This window comes from Calypte anna, chromosome 7 (genome assembly GCF_003957555.1).
Source record: "Calypte anna isolate BGI_N300 chromosome 7, bCalAnn1_v1.p, whole genome shotgun sequence".
Classification (NCBI taxonomy): Eukaryota; Metazoa; Chordata; class Aves; order Apodiformes; family Trochilidae; genus Calypte; species Calypte anna.
The window spans coordinates 28,645,905-28,666,927 of NC_044253.1; the positions used below are offsets into that span (position 1 = coordinate 28,645,905).

The 21,023-nt window shown below is 39.0% G+C and overlaps 1 protein-coding gene across 1 annotated transcript in view; it reads right to left on the reverse strand.

Moving 5' to 3' along the window:
- PARD3B (par-3 family cell polarity regulator beta) overlaps window positions 1-21,023 on the reverse strand; it is a 385,985-nt gene that overhangs the window by 221,357 nt on the left and 143,605 nt on the right. Inside the window, exons 5-6 of the mRNA XM_030454365.1 lie at window positions 10,406-10,497; window positions 1,262-1,348 (exon numbers count right to left, since the gene is read on the reverse strand). Coding sequence (XP_030310225.1) covers window positions 1,262-1,348; window positions 10,406-10,497 — 179 coding nt within the window. The remainder of the gene's footprint in view (window positions 1-1,261; window positions 1,349-10,405; window positions 10,498-21,023) is intronic.

Below are 21,023 nucleotides of genomic sequence, written 5' to 3' on the forward strand. Positions count from 1 at the left end.
AAGAATCCATTTGCTCCAACACATCCTCAAAAAGAATAAATAAGCAGACAGTAACATGCATGTAATGTGGACCAAAGAACACAAAGTGACTTTCTCAAGACAAACAGGCAGCCTGCAAAGCCAAGGAAAAAACTCAGACCTCCTCCAGTTCTCACTGATGACCAATTTTATACTTAAGACAGTGATGATGTTTTTCCAGAGAGCAAGAGGGGACCTGTTTTCCTTTTTGGCAATTCAAACATTGTGAATTAATTTGGGTCCACTTACAAACTCATATATTCCTGAGAAAACATTTATACACACAGGCCTTTGCAAAGCAACTCAAGCCTTCACATTCTCTGTCGTACATAAAAGTTGAGCAGTAAAGAAATATTTAAGAATTAGGCTATTTTCATGTTTGCAGTAATTGTTTTTGTGTTACATGAAGTCATTTTACTATAGAATAGTGTTGCTCATGGCACTGTCAATTTTCATTCCTTATTCCAGGCTGCCAGTCCCAAATTAATTCCTTGGCTGAGCCTCTCTGTATGTCAAATTTCAGCCTAGAATGTATTTATTTATTTATTTTTTCATCCGAGTTACATAGCTTGGAGAACACTTATAATGACAATGCTGACATAGTCTTAACTACAGTACATCAACATGAGCATGCTGCTCTAAAAGGCTTTTGTCATCTCCAGAGGCAATGTTACATCATTTATAATTAATCATCTTGTGAAAAAGTTCACGGTATAGTGCACATTTTATAAAACTTATACAACCAAATCTGAAAGGTGGTTTGAAAAGTATGAAGCATTACAAGGAAAACAATTTTCTTTTTTTACTTTTCTTGTCTGGTATGTCACAAACAAAGGGCATATGCAGGGAAATCCAATTGGAAAAACAACAACAAAAAAACAAATTAAAAAAACCAAACCTCTGACACAACCAAAATAAAACACCACACCCACAAAATGAACCCAGCAACATAAAAAACCAAGAAAAACCTTAACTCCCACACCTTACCTCCTTACAGTGTTCTACCAAGAGTCTAGTTTACTTTCAGAGAATAAAGCCAGAAGCAATTAAAAGAAACAAAGGGGTAGTACTGTGTTACGTGTAACTTAGACTCGTGAGTATTTTGGTAAGGAGAGAAAGTGACATAAACCTATTTTTTTAAAGCATTTGTTTTCCTTGTGGTTAATTAGCAGGTATTTTTAGAGAATCACGATGGAAAACCTTTCATTAATACACTTGTAAAGCCATGCAGACAATGTCTTACCTTCCACTCAAGGAGGAAAAAAAGGGCACTACGTGTATTCCCAAGGGTCCACCTTCCCCAGAAATCTTCACTGTTTTTGTCATTTCACTAAAGAAAAGCACAGGGAAACACATTTCATTATTATTCACACAATTGTCTACGTTAAAAACAAATTCCTGATTGATCAAATAGCAGAAAAGACTGAAAAAAATATTCAAGTCAGAGCTCACTAATACATAAAACTGTGTAAAATGGCTATCAAAATATTTGGTTTTTTAAATTAGCATTTCTGTACTTTGAAGGGGAAAGACACCAAGCACTGGACATATTCCCAAGTCAAGCCTCAGGTAAATCAACAATAAGCTTTTGAGTAGGAGAGACTTCATCATAAAAAAATCAAAATAAAATTTAACTAAAAAGACTATTCTAGACATTTTTAATTTAAGCTCCATGTGAGCTGCTTCAGTCAGTTTCCCCTGTGCTCACAAATTTCCCTGAATTTGTGAACAAATTACAAACAAAGATCACACATCAAGGACACCAAACCAATAAGCAAATTTGTCAAATCATGTTTTAATATCTGTACTTCTGCCCTCAGTTGCATATAACTTCCCTGACAAAGAACAAAACAAACTGTAGTCAAAACTGCTACTCAGCTCATTTGATTAAGAAGTTTCCTTCCTTAAATAACATCAAAACACTGTTATCTCTGACAGATTTTTGCTGTTTCATGGCTATGGGATGTTTCCTTTCCTATTGAGGATTTTACGCTATCAGGCTTAGTGACCTTCACTCTATTCTGGGTGATAACTTGAAAAGGGAGGTATTTGAATTTGCTAGAATGTAAAGGAAAAAAAAGGGGAAAAAAAAATTAAAAAAATTGAAAGAAAAAATTTTAAAAAAAGAATGAGTAAGGTCTGTAATCCAGTATATCATTAATTTTTTCTATCCTTGTCTACATCTTCTCTATCACCTCCTTCCCTCAGATCCTCCTGAACACCAACAACACAAGTGGACACTATTCTGTGATCTCCTGGGTATCTCCATTTACATTATAACACTCTAATGGATTTAAGCTACAAGAATCTCTACACTTGCAGCCAATCCTGTAACATGACAGAACATGTAAGGCTGAACAAAATGGCTGCTCTATACACTGTCATGAATTTAAGCCTCAGCATCCATGATGGCAAGGGCAGGATGCTGTTGAGAAAAAGACTTCTGACCTTCCCCCAAAAGCCATGCAACAGAGTGCACATTTGGAAGATGAGAAGATGACCAAGCTGACTCTTCTGCACCCCCCTGGCTCCACTCCTCCCCCCATCCCGTGACCACCACAATGATTTTTTCCTTGTGGAACAACTCCTGGGATCAGCTGGCTGATCTCACTGATGCTTTGCCTTACTCTTGTTTGATCTGATGCAAGAGTCAGCAGAAATGCACACACATAAAGGAGGAATCTGTGGCCACCTTTGATGTGACAATGCACAGTTACACCAGATTAGATGCAGCAGATAAGCCTGTCACAAGGAAGACAATTACTGCAAATAATCCTAGACAAATTTTGGCATTGCTTCCTAATAATGCAGGAAATTTTTTATTGTCTTTTGTTTTGTTATGAACCTTTAGTCAAATGCATAGTGATTAATCAGAAGCAACTTGTCCCAGATACAGTAATTCTTAGCTTGGTCAGCTGAAAATGGAATAAGATTTAACAGTAAGTTTTCTTTTGGTTTTGGAGTTTGGGAGGGTGGTTGGGGTTTGTTGTGAGCTTTTGGGAGGAGTTATTTTAAAATTATTCTTCAAAAAGCTTACACTGGGGTGTATTTACATTTCATAAGAATGGAATGGACAGACCCTGAACAATAAACCACAACCGAGCCCAACATAACAGATTTTCTGGTTACTATATTTATAACACAGATAAAATTATCAGGCATTTCTTTTTGCTGATTTTTTGTTTCCTGTATTCCCTCTCTTCATGAATCAAACAGGGAAATCCTGAAAAAGCCTTCCTGTACATTTTTTTAGAAAGAATTTTTTTTAATAGTAAAGCCAGTCAGAAAAGCTCATCAGGGTGGTTAGCAAAAACTAAAAAATGCATACTTAGGAAATTAATGCTTCTTTGAGTTCCATCTTCTACTTCCTAGAAGTGTCTCAGCAGACAAAATATAATTAAAGGTCTGATTTTATTGTCTTTTGAACTTCTACAGGCTCAAAACATGCAAGCAAATTAAGTACCCAAGTCCTATAGATCCAGAAAGTAATAAAAGTAGTGAATAGGCTTTTATTTGTACAGGGAGAATTTAAAGAAATTACAGTTGTGCCTAGATAACCCCATATCACTCAATTAATCTTGGGAAGAGTTGCCTTCCTAAGCAACTGTAAAACTGAGAATGAATTTTTTTGAGGACAAGCAGGATAGACAGGTTAGCTGTCATATTAAATCAATGCACTTACAGTAATAAGCAGGCTCAAAGCCAAATAAAACATAGAGGTTTATTTTTAAATCTAACATGAAACCTACACACAAAGAAAAATAGATTTCTTTGTAAAATCAAGTAGCCTACATAAATACTGTGTATTTTAAAAGCACTGTGACAGATCCTCAAGTTATGCACATACAGAAAGAGCTCACTATATGTACATACACACAAAAGAGGTACCTTAGAATTTTATTTTTAATCAGAAATAACTCAGAACGACATTTCATTCATAAAAACATGAGTATTGCTTACATCTCAGAAGAAAACTGCCCTGCACAATTACTTTAACAGATCTCTGATGATGTATTATTTTTGTATTTTACTTATGAATACCAGCTAAAAATTAAAAAGGATAACCTTGCTTTTCCTGGTTTTTTTTTCCTTAAGAACCTCAAAGACTAGAGACTTGGAAAAATTTTACAGCATTCACACATGGTGCCCATCTTCCAGCAGCTTTAATCTGCCCACAGGAACAGCCAGATTTCAGCAGCATTATTCCAAACAGGATTGCAGTTTGCACTATAGTGGAGTGAATAGTAAATATTCAGGACTAGAGCACAGATGAGTAAGATCCTAAAAAGGATGAGCATTAAGAACACTAATTACTAAACTCCACAGGCAGTAGGGATATTGACAACACAGAGGGTAATTTATGGATTTTCTGGAATATTTAATGTATTTAATCAATAAAGAAACCCACAAAACAGGAAAAAAATACATTCCAGAAGTTAGTAATCTACTAGTGATCTACTCCTGTTTTACATCTCCCACAGATATCTTAAATTTTAAGTCTGGCCTATTCAGTCAGTATAAAAGACCTAGAGTACAACTGCTAGCTGGGGATGAGAGATGCTCAGTGTGCCACATAGCTCCTCTCTCCTGTGTGTTCTTCAAGGAGCAGACAGAGCTCCTACCTCAAAAAATACAGTTTGCTGAGTTAGCCATCCAGTTCCTACAGAACACATACGGATATCTTCTTGCAGCAGTCAAAGTAAGTGAACTTTTAAAAAGCATTTCTCTCAGTGAGGTTTATCAAAATCAGTTCACCCCAACTACAAACACTGAACTCAGGCTTCTTCAAACGGATGCTGGCATCACCCTTACCCCTGCTGCACTCAGAGCTGCCTGAGAGGTCTCAGTGAAAAGAGAGCACCTGCCCACCATGACCTGTATGTGGCATCCAAGACCAAGTTCAACACTGTACTATTGATTTTTAACCTGAAGAAGTGGTCATCATTTACTATTTAAATTAATCATTGCTTGATGTTTATTGATTTCTGCCAGAATCTTTACAGTCAATCATATTTGTCAGGAAGGCTTGCCAAGCTTATTAGAAAAAAATGTTGAGTACAGCTCAGCAAAGAGAGGAGATGTATACACGTGTGCAGTGAGCATGCACAGTGTCCATATGTAACACAGAGAGCAAAATTTAAAAGGAGTGTTGAACATTCAGCAGAACATAGCCAGTGATGAATCAGTCATCTTGAGATTTGGCTGTTGATTACTCTATCTCCCTCTCCTGAAAACTGTATCAAGAATTAGCAGCTTGTTAGTTATGCAATAGGAAAAGATTTGTTAGCTGAAAGCTTCCCTGCAAACTACCCAGTAACCAGAAGAACCAACCTGAGCACACAGATGTTACAAGGGAGCACTCTCCAGAAATAAAATGTTCCAGAGTTCTGCAGCACAACCTTTTTCATTAAGGTGCTTTGACCTTCCCCAGCCACAGATGCTAGGAGAATTGTGGTAGGATTTCTGCTGGAGAATGCAGCAGACACAGCCTACAGTGGATTAATTGTTCTGCAACATACTGAAGGCAGTACCTTGGAAAAAGCTGTTTTCTGCATGGGTTACTGGGCAAAACTTGTCATCATGTGCATGCCACAGAAATCTACTGCTGGAGTAAACATAGAGCAAGTACTTATTTCAATGGCATATTTTGCCACTTGAGTCTCATTCATCATTTGTACCTAAGTCTTCAACACAGACACAACGTGAAGAAACAACCTTTGAATAAATCATTGAATTCCTCACATGTTTTTAAGAAAAGGTTCAGATTAGTAAACTGCTCTACCTGAAAAAAAAATCTCTTAGTGTAGGACATCAATATTTCCTTTACCAACAGAAAAACACAGCTGACACTCTGAATATCCTTTGTGGCATTGTTACTGACCACAGCCAAGTCAAAGGCAAAGGAAATGTCACTCAGTTGCAGAGAGCTCACAGATGAAGTTATTGAATTGCACTTCCTTGCTTGTTCTTCACTTGTGCCTCCAGCCCCACCATCCAGTTCTGCTGTTCCAGGGAGGAAATGTCCAGGAGAAAGGGCTGCTGCCATGTGCTAGAAAGCACAGGCCTACAGGTGAGACCAAGTCAGTGAAGGGAAAGAGGAAGAATGCACGGATTTATCTAAATGAAGACGGTGATCACAGTACTCACAGTCCATGTACATCACATGTTAAAACACTACAGTTGTTAATTATAATAATGTGTCTGTACCCATTCTTCTAGAGAGTAGCCAGCTCAACTAAACCTGTCAGCACATTTCCCACTCACCTCCTACTCCTTTTCCACATTCTTCCTTCCCTCTTTTAAACTAGATGCTCAAAACCCTGACGAAAATATCTTGGGTGTCCCAAAGAATAAATTGAAACTCATGATGTTAAACAGTGTGAATACATTCAAATGATGAAAACCTGAGGCATGACTAAATAGGGATGGACAGCATTCTAAAAGGAGAGGAGAAAGCAACTGAACACACAGAGCCAAGAAGGAGCTTTCCAGACACAGTTAAGGAGGTTGCTCGTTTTCTTCCAGAGGAGATAGGCACATTACAGCTGCTCCACTCTAAACAAAGCTAAACAAACTATCCTAAAAGTTTAAATACTTATAAAGTAACGTCAGAGTCTTCAAGTTCCAGGTTTGAGGACATAACCAATCACCCTCTCCTAAGGCACTAATTTAGAAAAAGATGCTACCATAATCCAATCTTTTACCCACTAAAATTACTTCTCATTATATTAATGGTCTAAAGGGTTAGAAAGAAACCACACAGCCTGCAGGCACCAGGTTTTTGTGCCTTTTTTAAATTAAAATCGTTCCACTTCTGTGGTGTTACACTAATGAAAGACAAAGAAGGCTAAAAAGAAAGTAAAATAGAGAGAAGGAAAAAAGAAGAAAAAAGATGCAGTTACACTTTAATTATGTATCTATGGTGCTTAAACCAAGAAACTGACCCCGACCTCTGTTAGAAAGAAGTGGGAAGACAGAAACACAGAACATAATGAAAACACTTAATGAATTATCCATGCATAAATTACCCTTTGAGTTTCAACTAATCCACTGCTCTACAGCTAAACATCCACTTCCAAGGAGATTGAGGTTTACTTAACACAGTCATTTTTACTAAGAAAATCAAGGTTTTCAAAACCAGTATTAATGATCAGTGCTAAGGTATTCAATGTTACGGGTTGTGACTGATTTCTACCAGACTTCGGTAGAGTACCAAGACCCTAAAAATCCTTCAGTCCTAGTCCAAAACATGAAGAAAGGAAAAAGGGCAGATTTTATACACAGATGGCATTCATCTGGCTTCCCTTATTCTGTCTCACCATTCTCCTTATCAGCAAATCCAAAATAAAAAAAACCCACCTTCAGAAATTACTGATGTAATGATGACTGTAATTAGTCCTGTCTTTATTTATTCCATTAAAAAAAATGTGAATGACCCCCTGTTTCAAGACTCTGTTCTAGCAAAGCTCAACTCTCAAAAGGTCAAATTAAAATTTTAAGGCTCCTGAGGGATACAGTCCTGAAAAGTTTCCAAGTACAGTACAATATTTTAAGAGAACCCAGGCAAAGAAACTTCCTTCCTATTAGCTTCTGAGTAGAGGAGATAAAAATGCTCTGCACTGCCACTCATTTCATTTTACCTACTTAGATCAGTGAACTGATTTTCTTGAAAAAGAACATTTCCTACTTCATTGAGAAATATAAAACAAGCCAAGTCCGAAGCTTTTAACTTCAACTGACCAGGCTTCACAACCATAAAGCATTAACCATCGTATTCTTTTTTTCCATCTCCCTCTGAAATGCTCATTACTGGCTGCTGTGAGAGAAGGAACACTGACCTCAGGCAGGCTGCTGCTCTGATTCTTAGGCAACTCACTGCTACTTTGCTTAAGTGCTACAGGTCATAATGATTACCAAAATCAGTGACAGGAAAGAATATTTTCCAGTGAAAGCAGCAGGGACAATAGTGGTTTTCTTCTATAGCATTAAGTATTTCAAAATTAGGCTTAAATACTGGCTTCATTAAAATCACTTAGTGTGGCTTATTTAAATGAAGGCTTAAGGTATCGTGGCATTAATATCTTTGTAATATCAAAAGAAATTAACAAATGAGAATTATAAATAATTCTTTCAGCAAGAACAGTGCAAAGAGGTCAAATTGGATAGGAAGATGCTAGTTTTACTACTTGTGGAAAAAATAGTTTTATTATTTAACACTGCTTTATTAATACAATCTTCTTTACTTATATTCAATTAAATTAAGATACAAGTTAAGATAGATTGCCTCTAGCCACTCCTTATTTTTCTTTATAAACCTGTTATTCCTAATGAACCTTACAGTTCCTCACAGTCTCCTGTCGAAGAAATGAAATGATGACTCAAAGAACAAGACAAATTAAGAAATAAGTTGCTTGCTTGGAGAAGACTAATGTTTGACATGGTCTAAAAGAAAAGGTGATCCTTTGATCAAAATCCTGGCATGACCCAGAAGACAGCCAAGGTTAGAGTCCCCACTGCTGTGAACTTCCCCACAGGCTTTGGGTATGTAATTTTGTGCCTCTTTCCTAGACTCCATGCAAGTAAAATGTTTTGTAAAAAAAAAACAACAAAAAACCAACCTAACAAACTAAAAAAAAAAAAGAAACCAAGCAAAAAAAGGTAATAGGTTATAAAAAAGTTAATACATGTGCTTTTTCTTACTTGTTTAAGAGCATAAATGCTGTAAGCTTAAGGCATGCATTTAAAGGTTTTTGGTTTATAATGTCTTGATACAAATTATAAAATGCAAAATTATAGCAAATTATTATTTTCTATCAACAAAATAAAAAAAAAAAAATTGTTTTAGATTCTAGTTACCCAGAAGTCTGACATACAACATCTCTTTATTTCATTATACAAGTGCTATGATATCACTACAGTTCTGCAACAAACACAATATATTGGACAAAGGGCTGAATTCCTTTGGGTACTCAAAAAGGTGATTTCAGCACAACCTGAATCACCAGTCAACACTGAAACTTAAGCTTATGTTAGAACTTACTGCCATATGATAGCATATTGCAGGCTGACTTGTTAATTTTGGTGTAACAAGTTTAACCTGCAAATTTATTTTTTTTTTTTCATTTCAGCCACTGAGATTTTTCCCTGTGATTTCAAGAACAATAAGCCCCAAAGCTCACTTAAAAAGTTCTTGAGAACACCTGGTTTCCTCCTCTTTCAGCCATGCAGCTCGCAAGTTTTACTATACTGGCTTCTAATGCATATTATGTATTGACCTAAGTGTTACTGAATATTTAGAATGGTTAAAATAAAAGTTATTTCACAAACTAACTATCAATGTGACCACTATCACCTTCAGTTATAGCAGCACTGGTGAACTCTGGTTTGTTATAAATGAAGAGAGGAAAAAGAGGCTTTCCATCACTACTCCAGTGAGGCAATGCAATAGGGAAATATTGTAAATATTTGCTATATCTTTCATGGTGTATAGAGACAAAATCTATTACAGCAGATAGCAAAATAATAACCTTGCCACCCTAAAACAGAAGTGACATATTACAGAATCACAGAAAGGTAGGGGTTGGAAGGGACCTTGAAAGATCATTGAGTCCTCCCCCCCGCCAGAGCAGGGTCACCCACAGGAGGTCACACAGAACACATCCAGGTGGGTTTGAATGTCACCAGAGGAGACTCCATAACCTCTTTGGGCAGCCTGTGTCAGGCTCTGTCACCCTAACAGTGAAAAACTTTCTCCTCATTTTTATATGGAACCTCCTGTGCTCAAGCTTATAATCATTGCCTCTTCTGTCACTGGGCAGAATTGAGAAGAGCCTGGCACCAGCCTCCTGCCTTTCTCCCTTTACATATTTATAAGCATTAATGAGGTTGCCCCTCATTCTCCTCTTCTCCAAGCTGAAGAAGAGACCCAGCTCCCTTTCCTCAAAAGGCAGATTTTCCACTCAATCATCTGAGAAGCTCTGTGCTTTTCAAGCAGTTCCTTGACCCTCTTGAACTAAAAAAAAATTCTTTTAGGATTATATGTTTGTTTATATACTACCTCAGAGCATTATCTTAAGACATTAAATATTTGTGGAACAGGTTAGAAAGCAAAAACACTGAGTATACAATAGTAGCATAGTTCCCCCTTAGCCTTATACTACAAACACCCCAATAAAATATTTCATAGTCATCAGTGAAGGCAGAAGACTTCCATGTGCAACTATTGGCTTCAGTAGCATTTTTAGAACTTAAAGGATGAGGAGGAAAAGATCATGATGACAATCAGCACAATCCAGATTCACAGGCACAACTTGAATGAGAAGTCAGTCTTTATCTTGCATGTTGATAAACCACACTTGAGTCAGGACTGAACAGAAGATGCTCCTACCTGACAGGGAGCTGGGCCCTCTGAGCCAACTGCAGTTCTGTGGGTCCGGTGACATTCCTCTCCCCATCCTGAAAGGATACCTGGGAAACACCCTGTTGAGAGATTTCAAAGCACATTTTGAAATCATGTACATATTTATGCATAGAGAACAATGGCTGTACTTATATTTTGAATGATATATCTGGAAGACAAAACAAATAATCAGTAAGATCATCTCGCTGACAGTGAGGACTGAAAGACCCATTTTGTATGCAGCATTCAGAGAAGTAGGAGGGCATTTAAAGTCCTGCTCCTCAGACAAGAATGCCCCTGTGCTTACACAGGAGAAACTTCCAAAACACTGGAGAAACTTCCTTCTCAGACTATCTAACCTGTATGTCAATCACACCCATCCTGGGGCAACTCCTTCCACACTAAGGATTCCACAGACCCTGGAGAAGCCCAAAGGCTTTTTTTTCTGCTATTTTCATCCCTACACATAATTTACTTTGTAAACACGTATTTTCATAGTAACTTCACAGAAGAAGAAATTATGTAACCACTTGTCCAGAAACAATAATAGAGTGCACACAGGGACCAGATATTAATGCTAAAGCCCTCAACAACTATTTAACTCTCTTTTTGTGATCCTTAGGCTCTTAATGTTTCAATTTTTTCTATAGTGTGAGAGGTACCAATGAGATAAGACCACCCTCAGCAGGTGATGTATTTGCTTGAATGTTCTGTAGTTCGTTGTAACCCTTATGGCTGTTATGTAAACAGCAAAATCTGTAACAAAGACCTTTGGAGAGGTCACTTGTGCCAACTCTGCAGCAGGAATATAACTGGAAGACATAAATCTTCAGCTGTCAACACACTAAGGGAATTAAATTCAGAGCTTGATCTTAACTAGATAAAGCCTAAAGCTAATATTCATTTTTTGTTGTTGCAGTGGATTAATTTTCCAGTGTATTTACTTGCCATATAAAGTTGTCTCAAGGCAAAAGGTAGTAATGTTATAAATTAATTCCAAAGGACAAAGCCAGCTAAACAGGTAACTTAATTTTCAACAAAAGCTCTACAGTGCATATTAAAACTTTCACTTTCTCCCAAAAGACAGTTCTACTCAGAAAGATGGCTTTTAAAATTATTGTGGTTTCAGTCCCTTAGATTTGTAGAACTTAATTTCCCTTCTTAGTATCAACAAGTGGGGGTGGAAGTGGGGTGCTTTGTGTTTTAGAAAAGAATCATGACAAGCCTTGCAAGTAAACCTTTGGAATATAAATCCAATCTCCTTTTGGTTCAGACACTGCTTTTGAACCTTTAATATTGGTGCTGATTCTCTCTGTGTGTTAATCAGAGCAGAAGCCAACAGACTTGGCTTTTACTGCAAGACAAATGTAACGCACTGAAAGCAAATCTTCTGGTACTAATGGAAGAACTATTTTAGAACACATGTATTGAGTATATGCCATCTCTTCTGAACACTTTTTACAGTGGAACCACATGTCAAGGAGCAGTTCTTGTTATATGAAACATATTCCATACTAACTTAATAAACAAGGATCTCAACCTCCAGCAGTGGGCGTTAGCAACAAAAACCTAACACAGTCATGAGATTTTGGGTTGTGAATTAACAATTCTTTTCTTTCAGACACTGGCTGCAACACATTACTGCTCCATGCATGATGAACTTGTCACAGAACAGTTTTATTATTTAAAGACTCCTTTGAAGTCAACATAAGTCTGCATAAGCTGTTATCTCTCTGCTTCTGGTCTTATGGTTACTGCCTTTCTTGCTGTAGTGAGGTTATATCCATGCTTGTCCTCCTTAGGAAACAGAGCACAATCTTATCTCACATTTCTGTTGACTTGTTCACAGGTTTTAAAACACAAGGAACCCTTTTTTTTTTGGTCAAAAAGATTAATTTCTGGCTGGGTATTACATTTGTACCGTGCTGATAAGGTCACAGTTACACTCCAAGTAAGAGGTTTTCCAAAAAGATGGCAACCAAGACCTTTCTTTTCTGCTAAAGACTAGGCCAGCAAAAGGTGTCCTGAAGTTGGATAACAGGTTTATAGATATACTAGGGGTATTCAATCCACAGAAGTCTTCAAGAACAAATTTAACAACACATCACCAATGTTTAAGGCATGTCCATTCCTGTGCCCAAAAATATTGGTCCAGCTTTGTGAGGTGCCTGGCAGTTCCACATTTACACATTTCATGAAATCATAGAATCATAGAATTGGCTGGGTTGGAAGGGACCTCAGAGATCATCGAGTCCAACCCTTGAACCACCGTTGCGGTTGCTAGACCATGGCACTGAGTGCCACATCCAGTCTCCTTTTAAATATCTCCAGGGATGGAGAATCCACTGCTTCCCTGGGCAGCCCATTCCAATGCCTGATCACTCTTTCTGTAAAGAAATCCTTTCTAATATCCAACCTAAACTTCCCCTGGCACAACTTAAGACCATCCCCTCTTGTCTTGCTGAGAGTTGCCTGGGAAAAGAGACCAACCCCCCCCCTGGCTCCAACCTCCTTTCAGGGAGTTGTAGAGAGCGATGAGGTCTCCCCTGAGCCTCCTCTTCTCCAAGCTTTCTTTCATCATTCCATTTGATAAAACTTCTTTGAGGAATTAAGAGGATGAAGTCTGGAGTCTGTAAGAACAACTATAGCTTTCTTTTTAAAAAAATGTATTTATTTAAAATGAAGGGTAAAAAATTACCCGTTCCTGAGCTGGGCAGAAGTGTGTTGAGGAACTTGAGAAATGCCACAGAGGGCAAGTTGAGTGTCACAGCCCTCATCCTGCACACCACTGCCTGTTTTGGTTTGAAGGCACATAGTGCTGATACAGATCAGAGATTATCACATGCTCAAGTCAGTAAACACTGAGCCAGTTTTTATTCAAAGTCTTGACTGATCAATAAAATATTAATCATAATCCTGAAATTATAACTCAGCTCTCTGAGGATGACATTAGTGCTCCAGTCATGTAGCAATCACTATAAATTCACTAATTCCATTCATTCTTCAGCATTTTATTAGAAGCTCAGTAATTTTAGAAAGACTTTCTAGCAGAATGGTAGCAAACTAACAACGCACAATTAAAGAAAATATTAGAAGACAATAATCCAATGCACACAAAAAGTGTCAATCTCTCAATCCTATTTTAAGGCACGATTGTCAGTTTTTCACCGATAGCAAAATTAATGATGCCAACTCCCAAAACTTGACTAAAATTCAGCTGACAGTGTAATAGATTTCCAGTGATAGGATTGCAGTTTTCATGTAAGAAATAGGAATAAAATGCAAAATGATGCAGTGAAAACAGAAGCCAGGAAAGTGTAGACATCTAAGAACAGTAGAAGGTTTTTAATTTATTACATAGGGATAATTGAGAACCAGGCAGTTTTCCTTAGTGCTGCAAAAAGTGTGTTCTTCAAAATAAGACTGAAGCAGAAGAGAGAGATCCTCTTAAATAAAAGCCTTCTGCAAGGAACTCTAATCCAATGTGTAACAATAGTGACAGAGTACATACCAGTACATTTTCTACTCTGTGAACATGCATAATCTTCTCTTACACAGAGAATATACCAGACCCAACAAGAAATAAACTGGAATCAGTCTCAGGTCATAGTGATGCTGGGAAGTATGAGGAATTCTGGGTTTTCTTTGATTTTTGAAAATGTTAATTTCATAAAAACTACAAAACATCTGAGAAAAACATCCCAGTGGAGTCACTTTTGGGTAGAGATGTGAAAGTATTGGTTCCTGGATGGAAAATGAGAGAAGCTGACTGGAAAGCACCAAAACAACAAATGCTTTTAATTCAAACAAAGAGCTAACAGCAGACAGCTGCCCTGATAGCCAGGCTACCAACCAGCCCCATTGGTTTGTTTTCTCATTATCATCCCAATGCAGAAAACCTGCATTTTTGTATCTTAAAAAACTGCACCAGATCTGTTTTCCAACTAAACTCTGGTTATAGAACAGTAATGCAATACATTGTACTAAAAGGAAATCTTCACTGAGGTTCTTCTGCACTAAAATTTTGCATTTTCACCCAAGAAATATTCACAGGCCACCAGTGGCCATAAACAGGCTCCAAATCATCTCAATTCTTCCCAGCAGGCCCACATAACTACTCTTAAGAACTAAGTTTGCAGGTACTAAAAAATTGCAAATATATCAATTTCAGAGAAGCTAGGTAGCAAAACCCATCCTCTTCTACTGGCAAAAAAAATCTTATTCAACAATAACCAACACAAAACAAATCTTAGAACTAGACAAATGTAGAGAACAGAAAGTGTGTACAAATAATTGGAGAAAATCCTGAGTGCAGGGTTTACTTGGAATATAAAAAGGTCATCAAAACATCAGTAATAAACTTGAAGAAAATAAATAAGATCTATTCACAGAAAGATACACATAGTATCTACTTTAATTAGAGCTGAAGCATTCTGGTATACCCAGGGAAAAATATCTTTATCAGAAACTTCCTTTTAATGACAAAGTTTATAGAATCATAGAATGGTTTGGGTTGGAAGGAACCTTAAAGATCATCCAGTTCCAACCCCTCTTCATGGGCAGGGACACCTCCCACCAGACAGGTTGCTCAGGGCCCCATCCAACCTGGCCTTGAACACTTCCAGGGAGGGGGCAGCCACAACATCCTTGGGCAACCTGTTCCAGAGTCTCACCACCAGAAGAGAGCATTTCTTCCTAATGTCTAATCTAAATCTCCCATCTTCAAGTTTTAAACCATTTCCCTTTGTCCTCTCGCTACACATCTGTGTAGAAAGCCCTACCCCAGATTTCTTGTGGGCCCCCTTCAGATAATGGAACTTTGAACAAAAGTTAAACACATCATGATGAAATGTCCAGCAGTTAGATACAGTGCTACTTTCGAGTTCTGGCCAATTGTACATGATTGTGCCTCAGAAAGGCTTCTCCAGGCTTAAGTAAAGCAATGGCCCTAAAACCCTACACTAAGAACACAGTTATGTCATTACTTACAGAGTACAAAGTCAAGCTATCTCAAGGCCAGGGAACACTATGACAAGTGAAATACATAACGTTATCAGCAGGAACCTGTGTTACCTCTGTGGAAGAGAAGAATTTGTATCTGGGGAAAAGAGACTCTGAATAGATTAAACATTACATGCTGCAAAATACCAACTTTCAATGAGTTACACAAAGTCAATTAAAGTATTAGAAATGAAAACAAACTTGGTGTTAATATCTGCTCAGGTAACCTTTCACTACCAAGCTGTCTCCCTGCACACACAGCTTTGTGTAGCACTCACCCCTGTTCCACTCCTCCTGATCTGGGCTTGCCACTTAAAGTTTATTACATTATGTTTTCCTCATCATACAACATACATTAGTAATTGTTAGTTATGCTACTACTATTCCTCATATGGGATTATCATAGTGAAGCAACAGCATTGATTAATCAATTAGCATGGATTAATCAGAGAAGATATGAAAAATAGGGCAATGTAATTGTGTTTACTGAACAATGCATGACAGAGTGCCCAGAATTTGTAATAATACACAGCCACTTAGCATGATACATACATAACCTAATGAATCTTTAGAACATTCTGATTGCAGAACTAGAGAGACAACAATCAGAATATTACTCTGTGTGTGCAAGTAATGCTGGAGTCTGAGGAATTTATAGAGGGGAGAGAGCACAAGACAGATGGTGTAGTCAGATTAATATTTAGCTTTCACTAAATCTCTGTAGAACAGCTACATAATTTTCTATAGTCTATTATGAACACGTCTGCACTATAGTGGCCAACAGCACAAACAGTCAAAAAAGATTAAAAAAAACATTAAACAAGCCATGCTAAGCAGAAGAACATGGGAAAACCAGCCTGTTTTTCTAATTAAACACCAACAGAGACCACACTCTATGATATAAACAGAAGCATGAAGGGTAACTTAGAAACCTTTTCTCCAGATGTTCAAGGTGTGCACCCTTCAGTGCCTGCCCTTGTCAAAGGTTGAACCCTGAACTGACATCAACAGTTCACAAACATGAATACCAAACTCCCAGAACTGTCTCATGTTTCAACAGTAATGCAATAGCCAAAGATCCCTACTTCTGTCTGATGCTAGTATTCAGACTAGCCAGTCATGCATACAGAGATCAAGAGACGAGACAAGAATTTATTTCTTGAAAATATGGTGCTGAAAAAAGATGTTTAAGTAGCACTGCTCTGAGTATTGATTTCTTTTTAATGTCTAAACTAAATCTCCCCTCTTCAAGTTTGAAACCATTTCCCTTTGTCCTTTCACTACACACCCATGTAAAAAGCCCTATCCCAGCTTTCTTGTAGACCCCCTTCAGACACTGGAAGGTTGTCTGTCCTCAGAGCCTCCTCTTCTCCAGGCTGAACAACCCCAACTTAACCTGTCCTCCTATGGGAGGCTCTCCAACCTTCTGATCATTTCAGTGGCTCTCCTCTGGACATGCTCCAGGAGCTTTATGACTTTCTTATGCTGGGGACTAAAGAACTGGACACAGTACTTCAGGTGGCATCTCACAAGAGCAGAGTAGAGGCAGAGAACCACCTGCCCTAAGGATCTTGAATTCTACAGTGTCATGGTCACAGGCAGCCTGGTCTCCAATAAATTCTTACATCACTCACCAGCCTGTGTCTGCTGGTGATAACAAGGTCTAGCAAAGCTCCTTTTCTGGTTGGTTCCTCTACCATTTGGAGGAGGAAGCTGTCATCAATGCACTCAAGGAATTCACTGGAGTGCTGGTGCTTTGCTGTGTTGTCCCTCCAGGAGATGTCCCCCATGAGGACCATGGCTTATGAGTGCAAAGCTGCTCTTAACCTGGCTAGAGTGGACCTTATTCACTTGGTCATCCTGGTTGGGTGGCCTGTAGCTCACCCCCACTGTAATATCTCTTGCCCCTGACTTCCCTTTAATCTTGACCCATAGGGTCAGCTCCTCATCCATTCCCAAGCAGAGCTGCATGGACTCCAGCTGGTCACTGATGTAGAGGGTGACACCACCTCCTTTTCTGCCTTCCTAAACAGTTTATACCCGGTCTTGATGTTTCTAAGAGACCACGAGAACTTCTTAACCAGGACAGCATCAAACAAGTGAATAAGGGTTAAATTTGTCTGAATTTCTTCAAGGAATTGGGAGTTGCCTGCATCCAAATGGAAGAAAACACACTGCCCTACATAAAGCCCTTGATCTTGATCCCATGGAAGAAAACACACTGCCCTACATAAAGCCCTTGATCTTGATCCCAATGGAAATTAAGGCAGCTGTGTAGCATTTTAATTCTATGCAAATATATACAAAACCTTTTTACAGGATCTGAAATTACAGGCATAGAGTTAGCCTGAGTTTATGAGTGGGTATTATTAATAAATCTGAGTTGACTCCTATGAGACAAAACATTACTGTCACTGGCTTATCTTAAACCTAGCAGTGAATTTAAACTAGAGATGGATCACCTGAGAGTATACTATTATTTCCAACAGATCCTTATGAATCAATGGTATTTTCAAACTTTCCTAGGATTCTTAAATTATAAAAAAATTGCCTTTCAAAAAACAATTTGGTTTCTTGTTAACAAATACATCTTCAAAATAACAGCACCGGTTATTAAATAATTTCACAGCACTAAAAATTGCAGTGGAAGAAAACAGCACAACAACCATGTGGTTGAAACAATGTGGGGTCAACACAGTACATTAAGAAGAGGTTTTGTATACTGTGGCATAGAATCAAAATGCTACACAATTACTTTAATTTTCATTGAAAAGTGGGATCAAGATTGAGAGCTAGTTTAGCTGTTTACTAAGACCAGCATCTTTAATTGCAAGAACAGAGGTCAGAGAACACATTACTATGGCTTAGGTGAGCACAACACATGACATGAACAAATGAGTAATACCCCGAAAGACAGAAAACAGTGGGAGTTACCAGTTCTCCTATTTCTTGCATGTGTTCCTGGATAAAAATTGTTTTAATGGCCATTTCCTTGTTTTACAGAAAAATGGGAGAAAAGCACATAACGAGAAAAGTGCTGATAATAAGAAGGTCTTCCAGTAGAAAGTCACAATTCTTACTTATTTTTAAATTAACACTTTCATTCTATCAACCATATCCTAGAAACAGAATATCCAGAGGCATGTTTGCCACAAAGTAGAGGTTCATCCCTGCCAAACTGCAAACCACCTTCTTCACATTTCCTCATTTTTACAGTTCTGTCATTTTTTATGGCTACCTGGGAGGGCTGAGGTCAGTAAAGACCATGCTTGTGACAAAGTGTTGTGGTTTAGACCCGGCCAGAACCAACCAGGCCTCCACTCACTCACACCCCATCCCCCCTGGGGGACAGGGAGGAGAAAAATCCACCTAAAGGCTCATTGATCAAGACAAGGACAGAGAGTTTTTCATTCCCCAATTACAGTAAAGGGCAAAACCAGACAGACTTAGCTTGAGAAGGAAAAAAACAATAAAATAATTTAATCTATCAGGAGAATGAGAAAAAATGACCACATCTTAATACCATCCCCCCACCTCTCCCTTCTTCCCCAGGGCCTAATAGCTTCACTTCTGCCTCCCCCTGTGCAGCACATGAGGATGGGGAGTGGGGGGGCTTAGGTTCAGCCCACCAAACCTTGTTTCTGCCACTCCTTTCTCCTCATGGGGGGGACTCCTCACAGCCTTCCCCTGGTCCAGTGCTGGGTTCCTCTCATGGAAACCCTTCCAACATGAGTCCCTACCCCAGGGGCAGTCCCTCAAGAAGGGAGGGGGACAGACAGTCACCTCCCATAGCACAGGGGCCTCCATGGCTCCACATCTGTGCCTCTCTGGGATCCTGCACTGGCTGCAGCTCCAGCTCTGCTCACCTGTGACACTCCGCAGCTGCAGCTCCACACCTGCCCACTCCCATCCTTCACAGGCTACTCCAGTGCAGCTGCTGCTTCTTCAGGCTCTGCTCCACCATGCTCCCCCATGGTTGCAGGGGGACAGCTGCCACCTCACTAAGGGTTGCAGGGATATCTCTGCTTGGGCACCTTCTCCCCCTCCTTCCTCACTGACTTTGGTGTCTCCTCTGGCATTGCTCTCACCTCCCCCTCTCACCTGCTCTGCTGTAGTGAAATGAGGCAACCAGGTGCCACTAATTGCCAGGTAGGGGGCATGAGCTTGTGTTAAGCCCACCTGTGCCTGATTAGGGTGGGCCCCCACTGCGCATGAGCAGGACCAGGGGGCCAATAAAAGGTGAGGCTCAAATTCACAACCTCAGCTCACACTGGAATTCACAGCCTCGGCATGCTTGGCTTTAACTGCTTCTCTCAGCACTGCACTACCTTCATTGCTCCACTAGAGCTCATCGCCATCAGGGTGAGGCTTGAGTGGCGCAGCTGGCTAGCATGCAGTAACAGACAAACCTGAGCAATGCCGAGGCCACAGGTTTGAGACTCAGAAGCCTCACCCTGAGGTTGTGAGTTCCAGTGTGAGCTGAGGTTGTGAGTTTGAGCCTTACCTTTTATTGGCCCCCTAATCCTGCTCATGCGCAGTGGGGGCCCACCCTAATCAGGCACAGGTGGGCTTAACATAAGCTCACGCCCACTACCTGGCAATTAGTGGCACCTGGTTGCCTCATTTCACTACACTCTGCAGACCTTTTTTTAAAATATTTTTTCAGTTTTGTTACCCTGCCTTGAATAAGTAACTCTCAGAGGCACATCCAGCTTCCCAGCTCAGCCTTGGGCAGAGCTGGGCCCAGGACTGGAACGGGGGGAGCTTCCAGCAGCTTCTCACAAGAGCCACCCCTGTGGCCCTGCCAATTCTACCCCACCACTGCACCAACCCAAGAGACAAAGGGAGCAATGTAACAACGATGCTTCTGAGTAGCAAGGCATGTGAAGAGAGTTGGATTTAAACACAAGCATTTCCTTAATTTACAATTTCCTTGATTTTAAGAAATGTGTTGACAGAATATCTGAGGGACCTCTACCAGTAAGTTAGCAAAGTTTTATGCATGCAAATTATTTAAGCTTTACATCTTTAGTACAATATGCTCTGATACAAAGCACAGTGCAGATTTGTTTACCAGTTAAATGTTATAATTTATTAATAAACCCAACATAAATTATCCAGATTGGACTATAATTAGAAATACTTGAAAATCAGAAATTCTGGAAGACCAGCAGCATGGTAGAGAGTGGTTTTTTGTAGGGTTTGTTTGGATTTTTGTTTGCTTATCTGACTCTAAGAAAACAAGATTACCTATGGCAGGATCTCTGACAGGTATTTAGAAAAGTGAATTTATAATATATTTTATACAGTGAAGTTTCTTATGCTATCCCATAGGAAAGCAAAATTTTTCTGAAAAATTTATAATCTCATTATAAAAAGCCAAAGCACTACAAGCTGTTAGACTTTGCTTGCATCTTTCTTATATTGAGGACTCCTAATCTGCATAATTAATAGCTCCACAACACTTTAATGTGTTCAAGGTAGTGAAAAGTCAGACCTTATTCTTCCTTCTAGAAAGAAAAGGTAAAAAGAAATAGCTTTAATGAGTTACTTTGTGAAGGAAAAACCAAGGCAAACTTCCTAAAGGAAAGCAAAGTTGAGCATA